Raw genomic sequence first — 9,720 nt, 5'->3', positions numbered from 1 at the left:
AAGCTAATGAAGTCGGAGGAATGATGAATCTCGGAGAACTTCGGGGGCTACTGTTGTGGGTATACTTTATGGGTATATCAACGGCATGGCCTAGATCCGGCAAGCCCGGGTGGCCCATAGTTGGTGATGAGGCATGTGGCCCATCGGGTGGCCCAGTTGCTGTAGATCCTGAAGGATGAAGTCCAGCCCAGGAACAGGAAGCCGGATCTCAACCGACCTACGAAGGAGGCCGGATCCGTGACGGCCCATGAAGTATCCGGATCCAACACGTTCTTAGAGGAAGGCAGATCCTTGACGTACACGGTAGGACATTGTACCGTAGTTAGGCAACTTGTATTCCGGCTAGGACTCTCCATGTAAACCCTAGATCCGTGCGCCTTTATAAGCCGGATCCCGGGAGCCCTAGGGGCACAACCACAACTCATTGTAACAACGCGAAAGCGCCCAGATAATTCCAGACAAGCAGCGAGTAGGCCCTGTCATCGTGCAGGTGTTCCGAAGCTGGGTAAATCGCGTACCACCGTCCCGTGTGCACTCCGCCCTATGGCCCCTACTTCTTCTCCCCCTCGTGAAGATCCCTCCTCCGAGGTACCGTCAATTAGGCAACGACACCAACATTTTGAACACTACGCTTTCCCTATTCAGACTCGTGGAGTTCTTTTGTAGTGGTCAAAGTATACCAATTCCTTGACACCGCATTAGGTTATGAAGCTCGGTTATCTAGTGTTGAACCACGAGGCATCCATGGAGTTACATCTCTCCAGTTCGAGCTCCAACCTTAGCTCATACACGGCATGAAACCTCTCCTGCTACATCCACAAGTTTGTACCTCCTCCCCAAACCGAGGAGGATAAGAATAAGAAGGCTCGGGATGGGAGGTGTCGTAGAAAGGGGAATAGCTAGTGATCTCCAACTTAGGTTCATCCACAAGTTCGTACATGGGGATCACTCTACATATGGTATTTGAGGCAAAGGAGGAAGAAAAAGAAGAGGGACATACACCATGTAAGGAGGATTGAGACATTTTGAGAGGACGAAACACAAACCTTTTTGCGGAAGAAAAAGAAGCGCTAGATATATAGGCGGTTGTTTCTATAGTAAGGAGAACTGGAAACCATGTGGTCAGCCCACCCGACGACTGGGTCATACATATGGTTTCACATCTCCATAGAGTATCTATATTGATTATAGTATACCACCGCCCCAACTAATAAGTCGCACAATCTTCTCACGTTGAAGCTTTGAAAACAAAACTGGGCAACAATATGTGAGTTGTGTAAGATTGACAACGTTGGAGTTATATTTAAAAACAATTTCCAACGATGCCAATTTTGTGTCAAACAACTTTTGTATACTTGAACAAGTTATTGGTCAAATACACTCTTGAAAATATAGTGCACCTTATTCATATAAACAAATGGATTATATCTACCAGAAAGTGAGGCGAGATAGTGGATTCAAGCAAAAAAGGAAGTTATGTAGATGGAGAACAATGAATGTTGTTCAATCTCAAGGATTTTTATATACTACTAGTGGTTGGGGCGCCCCATGGGGCGCCTCCTCACTACGGCTGTGCGCCCCACACAACGCATGATAGCAAGTCTTTTTTCACAAACACCACTACTCAATGCTTCTCTTTGATACCATGTGTAGTATACAGAAGGGCAAATCACAAATAAGCCACAAATACTCATCTCGATTCTGGCCTTAAACACTTTTGGATTTGATACAGGGTATTCAATTACAAATACAACATCCATAGGGATTAAAATTCCCAAAACAGGTAAATTGCAAGTTTTCACCCTAAGACAAGGTTCTTCCAAGTATTATCCCCTTCAAGAACATATCAAAATGAGTATATTAACCATAGAACAACGGGCGCTGGACTAAAAAACAAATTCAATAAATAATTCTCTTCACATACAACGGTAAAACTACACTTCAGATTTTGGCGACATGGTGAAGTGCCTACCAGTACACATGTAGTGCAGTAACTGCCAAAGAACAAAATAAGAACTTGTAAATATATGTAAAAGCGTGAAAGCACAGAAGTTAGAATCATAAACTTGGAAGAGAAACACCTTTATCTTACTCTTACAGTGCCGCTGAGATGTGAAGTGCCAGAAAAGATGATATGTTTATAAGCTTCAAAGTTTTCTTATAAATGTGACGTTCTAGAATATCATGTGCATACCCTTACCAAAATTCCGGTCTGTGTATATTAAATTAGTAACTTGGATCAAAGAATATGCAACCAGAATTGTATGTATGCACATTATATGCTAGAACCCTGTAAAAGAGAAAGTAGTGTATGTATGCATGTCTCATGCCAATAAATGACTTCATTTGATTAAGCCATAAGATGATTTTTACTGCTTACTATTATTTAATAGTCTGAAAATTAGTAGTATAAAATAGAATTGAAGATCCGGATAACAGTAATTGGAAGGATAAAGCAACAGATAATTTAAGCACAATAAGCTCTTTACAAAGCCAGAAAAAGCTGAAGCAATTAAGCATGCAGTATGATTATTAGTTCCTAAATAGCAAAGTTTGCAATGGGCAACAACACCTACAAACAGAATCTTGAAAATATATAAGTGTGTTTCCATTCTTGGTCTGATGCAAGTATTGTGACCGTAGGTTGCCAACAACATCATGCAGCCAGTCAGCCATTCATAAGAGGCTTCCCGCACACATCGTTATTTAGATAAACTTATCTTCTACGAAACGAACAAATACATGACATCATTTCTTCAAAATGTGTACACCATATTATTTTAAGAGTGGTTAAAAGGATTACTTCCTCAAATAATCCATATCAGTTATCTAAATAAGGGGTCAAACCATCAAAAAATAGATCATGAAGCAGCGCTAGTGCATATTTCATTTTAGAAAAAACTCGACAACTACTTGCCAAGAAATAAATCATGTGTCATTGATCAGAATTGTTAATAGTTTTCTTCAATGTTACAAACAGTTTGTTGCAAAATTATCTAATAATAGCCAGAGTTGAAGATAAAAGACAAAATAATATAAATTCACACACCTGGGTAATGGGTTGTTTGATGTGGGCACAAAACCTGTCCTACCAGCAGTTCCATGAGCAAGCTTTCTCGTAATCTGAAACAAACTTCGAAATATTATTTTGTCATTGCAACCTGTAGCTAGCTATTCTTGAAGTTCTTATATACAACTTTTTAACCCAAATAATCAGAATTAGAGGAAACAGTTAAAAAGGCACGTGTAATTTCTATCGAGAGTTCAGGACAAATATTAGCGCAGAAAGTCATCAGAACTCAATACATATGGGAGCTGGTATCAAAACACCATACATGGAAAATGACAGTGGAACTTGGCAGAACAAAGCAACAGCTCAAATTATAGTAAGAGTACATAAGTAACAACGAGGAAATCAGGATCTGAAACAAGAACTCTCTTCTAAATCCTAATCATGGCCAAGATGTTCTTATCACAAACTGAACCCACTACTGTTTGGGATACCGGACACTGATAAATCATGAAGAAACCTAAAAACAGGTGAGCCTTACAGCAATACATCCATTCAATAAATGCTAGACAGATACATATACTCCAGGAGTAGAAACTTTTCATCTATCAATTCTTACACAGCAAAATAATACAGATACACTATTCTAGATGGGCAAGACATTAAACGTAGGCCCTACATTTAACCAAAATTTAACTAAGGATGGCTGTCAATGGATTTAACAACAGGGAAAGCTTTAAAAATGAAGTTACAACTACTTGAGACACAAGTAAATCATAATCATCCTAAAACAGAGGTGGGCCTTACAGGATATGTTATGTTTGGTCGGTGTCCAAAACAACCTAGATACCAAATTTCCAGGATTATCCTGGAAAGAAAATTGCATCTTCCCATAAAACTGTATTCATGTGTAGCTTTCAACCTGTAGTAGCATTGCTTGCAAAGAGTAACTATCTCTGTGTTCAGAGCATGCATCTTGAGCAAATATTATCAAAGTAAAATAATTTTGGGAACTAAATATTCATTCCATTAAACATTATAACCTCAAACCCCAGACATATTTTCATGAGAAATATCCAAATAATATTATTCAAGCAGTGAATCCATCAAACTGCTAGTAAAACGGACGCATGTGCTAAAGAGAATACCTCTTGATCAGAGCTTCTAGGATTCATGAGCTAGTAGAAACAGCAAAGTTGCACATATGATTTCATCGAGTGTTCTGTTTAAGAATAAGAAATAATCTTTAGACCAAATAGTATTTTACTACTTTACATTATGTACAGATTGGGTAGCTTAACCTTTAAGTAATGCATAATTATAATGTTGACCTAGGTGTGGAGGGGGGAAAGGATGAGAACCTCAAGGGACCACCAGTGGTATGAACTTCGTAATCCCCTGGACCCTGGTTGACCTTCTTTCCTGCTGGATAGCACAAAACAAAAGACTAAATCTGAAACAGTAGAGAGAACAGGAAGAACAACAAAATCTGAACCAAATGGAAGGAGAACAGATGTTCCTCCCGAGGTTGTGGTTTGAGCAGACGAAGCATCGCGGTCTTCGCCTTACTGGGCTGGCCATGTCGCACCGATGTGGCCACGGCCATGCGGCACAGCGGATGTGGCGCTATCTCGGCATCCCTACCACGACAGACGGGGAGGCAGGGTCCAGCGTGATGACGCAGGAGGTGGAGGTGGCCTTGTGACCAAGAGGAGGAGGCGACACGGACGCGGTGGAATGAGAGCTCTTGGAAGGGGAGAAAGGGCGGCGGCAACAATCTCAAACACTCCGTGAGGAAGGACACGAAAAAAAATCATGAAAGAGGGCATCAGCAAACTATGAGAAACCGCATGAGTTGTCGCCGCTGCTCTTGCTAACACTCACGCCGCCTCCGACGTGAAGGCATCGCGTTGCCGGTGTTCTTGCAGCCACCGATGTTCTCCCCGTCGAGAGCCACCTCCTTCTCCTCCTCCATCAGCGCTGCATCTGCAGGTCATTAGGAGCACGTGACGCCGGGCACAAGCTCTCCCCTCCCAGCCCGACGACGGAAACGAGATGGGGATCGGCATGGAGTAGTGGCGGATGGCGGCAGAGGGAGAGAACCGAGGAGAGCTGCGGGCGGCGGAGTGGGGATGTGAGATTGGGTTGGGTGCGTGGCTGCGTGCACGGCGATTTACACAGAAATAACCCTTTTTTGTAAGAATAGCACAAAATGACCCTCCAGCCAAACTATTTCACGTTTCTAACCCTTTTGTGTGACTCCCTTCGCAAGGCGTCACACCCTTCTATGTGGCGCCTTCGCAAGGGCGCCACACCCTTCTGTGTGGCTCCCTTCGCAAAGGCGCCACACATTCTGTCATACGTGGCGGCTCGAGCTTGTCTGCCAACAATGTGTGGTGCCGCTCCCACGGGTGCCACATAGACAGGTGTGGCGCCCTTGCGAAGGGCGCCACACAAAAGGGTTAGAGGCGTGAAATAGTTTACCCGGAAGGTCATTTTGTGCGTTTTTTTTAACAAAGGGTTATTTTTGTGTAAATCGCCCTGCGTGCACAGGGGAGAGTGGGCCTAAAGCTTACGGTGTCGTTTTTAGCTTTACAATCCAACACGGCCTCTCACCTAAAAAGTCATATGACAAACGGGTTCCAACAAATAGTGGGCCTACATGCAGCGTCAACTGCCTTGGACATGCATGTGCAGGCACGCCCAGCGCTGCCACAGGTCGATTGCAGGTACTGCTTTTGCAAGTTGCAACTGTGTCAGTACGAAAAATGGCATACGTTACTGTAGAAAATACACACCCTCACAATTACAGGTGGGGCAACAAGGAGCTAGGGTCCATGTGCAGCGTTCAAATGAGTAGAACCTGCGCCGTGCTGGTGCACCCATTCGTCTGTCTACCTCTGCCACACGGCAGACACTAATAACAGAGTAGTTTTTTGAAACCACATCAAACCGCATCACGGGTAGACAATGACAGGCCGGTCCACAAATAGCAATGGCCCATAAGCAGTGAGTAGATGGTAGCAGACCTGAGGTCTTACTCAGCTCTAGCAAACCAGCATGCCTCAAATAGACCAAGCGACAATGCAAATCTTCAGCGAACAAAGGCGAGCAACCAGAGACTATCGTGGAGCGTCCTGAGATAGGGCAAGTGCACACGCACTTGCTTGTTCTCAATTGGCTAGTGAACTGTTTGCTAAAATTACAAGAATTTCAGAAGTTTAGCATGAAGGAATTCGATTCAATTTTGCGGATTTTACACGTTTTAACTCTTTTTCTAAGACGAACGGGCAAGACCTTGTTAGAGTTGTTTATGCAATACAACTAGAACCCGAGGGGTTCGGCAATATTCCCCACAGGAAAAGTCCTGATAAATACCCGTGACACGGCACCCACCATCAAACCCTACCCCGCGACTTCCTTCCGGTTGCTTCCGCCGAGCGACTTCCGATCCCCCTCGATTCCGGCAGCCCGGTCACTTCGATCAATCTCGTCGCCGACTGCGCCCTTCCGTCGGTGAGCCCCTCGATCTTTTTTCCCCAAAAGAGCCAGCCTAATTCGGGCGAATTTGGGAGTTCTTACCGCGTTAAACATCTGCTCGGTTTTTTTAGTGGGGGTCGATTTGATCGGTAGGTTGTTTCGATCTATTGCAGGTTGGAGATGGCCAAGACTTCCTTCAAGCTCGAGCACCCCCTGGGTTTGTTTCTTCTCTCTTAACTCTGCCCCTCCTAATTTCTCGCAATTTAGGATCTATTCTGTTGTTTGTGCCCTGATGGATGGCTTTTGGTTGCAAACTTGAAGACGAGTTCTACTGAACCTAGTGTAGCCTTCTTTCACGCGATGTTTGATAATCTGACTCTAGAGTATTAATTGTAGATTGTTGAGGCAACAGGCTTATCTGTAGATTCTCAATGCTTTGTTTTTTTTTGGGTTCTCTGCGTTTGTGGGCGGGTGGTTATTGCTTGTATTGTTGTCCGTGTGATTCAGATCCGTGTTGCATTGGGGTTTTACTTTAGAATTGGACTTGTAGATTAATATTACAGTTGGTATTTGTCACTTGCTTCAGCATATTGCTTGAAATCAATATGAAGCCTTAGTTCATCAACTCAGTAGGGTCTGAACTTGTGAATTGTGATATAGAGTTGTAGTCATTAATCTCTTGCTTGAAATTCATTTGCATTAGAATTTAGTTTTGATGGACTATATTTGATTTATGCATTGGACTTTTTTCTGCATTGGATTCGCAAGGTTCATATGTCTGTAGAATTATTGTTTGGTCAGTGTGTAAACCTGCTGTGTTTTCATTTGTGTCATTGAACCTAAAACATGTACAGAGGTTGTTTGGGTTCTCCTATGGGCCCAGATGGTATTTGCTTCTGTTAATGTTGTAGCCTGAAGGTACAATGCATTATGTTTCTGCACTGTCTGATACATTTGTCATGTAGCCTCAAAATAGGTTGCTCTGCTTTCTTGTACCTGTAGATAATATCATCTATTCCTATACTCCATTAAAAGCTCTAATGAAAACTATTGTTAAGTATATGTTTTTTTTCCATTGGTTGTTCTCCTATTCGCATCTTATGAGTAAATTGCAAATTTTACAGAAAGGAGGCAAGCTGAATCTGCTAGGATCCGTGAGAAGTACTCTGACAGGATTCCTGTAATATATCTCTGGACTTGTATATTTTACATGTACAGATCATCCACGTGCATGCCACTTAATTGAGTTATATGATAATTTCAGGTGATCGTTGAGAAGGCTGATAAGTCTGATGTCCCAGAAATCGATAAGAAGAAGTAAGCTAATATTCTTCATCAGTCCTTCATTGTGGTTTTATTATTTCCCGGGTTTAGCTTATCCTTTTCTGTACATGCTCATATTTATTCCCTGATGTATTGTATTTCCATGAAATTTGTTAGTCTGGGTGCTTGGCATCTTAGTGATCTTCTTAACTAACATTCTTTTGCATATGCTTGTTGACTATTTTACATACAAAATCAAGTTAATTCTTCTGCTGTTAATTAAACTTAAGACTTCAAACCTTATTCTAATAAGTATTGTCTGTTTTTTTTGATGTAACCATATATATCATTAGACAATCTGTTTACAGAGATTACACATATGGTCACCACACACGACAAACATTTGCATCAAGCAACTTTGCACAAGAAAACTCACAAGAAGTAAAACTACAAGTTCACCCTTGGAGAAACCTGTGTCTCGCCGAAACATCGTCCATCTTACTCCACCGCCACCATGGTAGCGCTGGAAAAAGAGGCGAACAACCACCACACCTAGATCTGGGAGAGCACCATCGCATTCAATGATGCTTTTTGAGCCGATGAACCGGGTCGACGTAGAGGACGAGCCTGAGACTTTGTGGCACGTCGGCCGGGGATCTTCCCCTTGGTCACCAGATCCCAACACCGTCATCTTCTCCAGACTCAGTCGAAGAAGACAAACGCTGCCGCCTGCCGTCATCCTCACACCCAACTGCAAGACGCCAACTGCAGCAACCAACGCAACCGTCACCCGCGAGAGTGCCGAACGCCAACCGCCAGACACGAATCTCACCAGATCCGAAGACCGGCGAGAAGACCAGGCCACCTGCCCTCCGACGTCACCGGTTAGAGCGACGCTGAGATGGAGAAAGAGCAGAGGCAAATTATTCCGACGCGACGCAATCTCCTCCATAGAACGGCGCCCCAAGAAAACACTAGACCAAACTACTGGCCGGAGCCGATACTCCGGGGTCCCCACCCCCTCCCGTCGTCGGAGCGGCCGACGGAGGAGGCAGGGACCGGCGGCTAGCCGCTGTAGTTTGCCGGCAGAGAATGTCTTTTCGTGGGAGCGGTTCCTGGTTTCTCCGAAGCGGTTTCCTTCGTGGTCGCCCGCAAGTTTAAGTATTGTCTGTTGTTCCTTCATGCTAGGAATCTGTATTGATCTCTTGCTTATCATTGTTCCTGGTGCAGGTACCTTGTCCCTGCTGACCTAACTGTTGGTCAGTTTGTCTATGTGGTGCGGAAGAGGATCAAGCTGAGCCCAGAAAAGGCCATCTTTGTCTTCGTGAATCAAAGTTTGCCACCAACTGGTAATAGTTCAGAACATATTAACCGTTCGTCATTGGTCATATGATGCCTTCCTCTCATGATATATCAATGGTATTTCTGTTGCAGCTTCGCTGATGTCTGCGATCTATGAAGAGAACAAGGACGAGGATGGCTTCCTGTACATGACTTACAGTGGCGAGAACACGTTCGGCTCTGCCTAATGCATCTGAACTGCCACTGTAAATAAAAGGAGGAGATCAGGCTGTCGTCATCTTCCCCTATGTACATGCTTCATCTCTAGTATGCTGCTGGATTGCTGCCATCTTTAATGCGTCTTTATGTGTTCGGTATCCTACTATTATCTGAAAGTCTGAATGGCCTGTAAAACCCATATACTACGGTTTCCTATTATTCCTAAAGGGTCGAAGAATTGCCTATTCATGCTTATGTGTCAGTCTGGTTTGTGATTGCCATAATCCTTTGTGATTATTTTTAATTGCATTTTGTCTGGGATAATGTTTAAACAGTGCCTTGTTTAATCGATTGATTCCCAATGCTTTATAGGTGTTCGTCAGTGACAAAATTTGGTAGATGTCATTTTGCTGTTGCCTTTTGCATAGTTTTTTTTTGTCAAACCCTATTATTGTTTGGTCAGTGTA

At 43.4% G+C, this 9,720-nt stretch overlaps 1 protein-coding gene and 1 long non-coding RNA gene across 2 annotated transcripts; one reads left to right on the top strand and one right to left on the bottom strand.

Moving 5' to 3' along the window:
* Positions 1 to 1,674: 1,674 nt before the first annotated feature.
* Positions 1,675 to 4,848, bottom strand: LOC124677992. Its single transcript, XR_006994295.1, has 3 exons — positions 4,580 to 4,848; positions 4,372 to 4,435; positions 1,675 to 4,232 (listed from the first exon to the last, which is right to left on the bottom strand). It is a non-coding gene; the product is annotated as an uncharacterized LOC124677992 (long non-coding RNA).
* Positions 4,849 to 6,399: 1,551 nt separating this feature from the next.
* On the top strand, positions 6,400 to 9,502 carry LOC124673958 (autophagy-related protein 8A). Its single transcript, XM_047210000.1, has 6 exons — positions 6,400 to 6,526; positions 6,664 to 6,707; positions 7,615 to 7,670; positions 7,755 to 7,807; positions 8,984 to 9,102; positions 9,188 to 9,502. The coding sequence occupies exons 2-6, from the start codon at positions 6,671 to 6,673 to the stop codon at positions 9,280 to 9,282; spliced, it is 360 nt and encodes a 119-aa protein (XP_047065956.1). The 5' UTR covers positions 6,400 to 6,526; positions 6,664 to 6,670; the 3' UTR covers positions 9,283 to 9,502.
* The last annotated feature ends 218 nt before the right edge of the window (positions 9,503 to 9,720 follow it).

This window comes from Lolium rigidum, chromosome 7, assembly GCF_022539505.1.
Source record: "Lolium rigidum isolate FL_2022 chromosome 7, APGP_CSIRO_Lrig_0.1, whole genome shotgun sequence".
Taxonomy (NCBI): Eukaryota; Viridiplantae; Streptophyta; class Magnoliopsida; order Poales; family Poaceae; genus Lolium; species Lolium rigidum.
This window is presented reverse-complemented; position numbering and strand designations above follow the sequence as displayed.

Coding starts and splice junctions, on each gene's coding strand:
- LOC124673958 (XM_047210000.1), top strand. CDS start 6,671: ATGGCCAAGACTTCCTTCAAGCTCGAGCACCCCCTGG. Junction 7,808..8,983: donor CCAGAAATCGATAAGAAGAA/GTAAGCTAATAT, acceptor TTCCTGGTGCAG/GTACCTTGTCCCTGCTGACC. Junction 9,103..9,187: donor TCAAAGTTTGCCACCAACTG/GTAATAGTTCAG, acceptor TTTCTGTTGCAG/CTTCGCTGATGTCTGCGATC.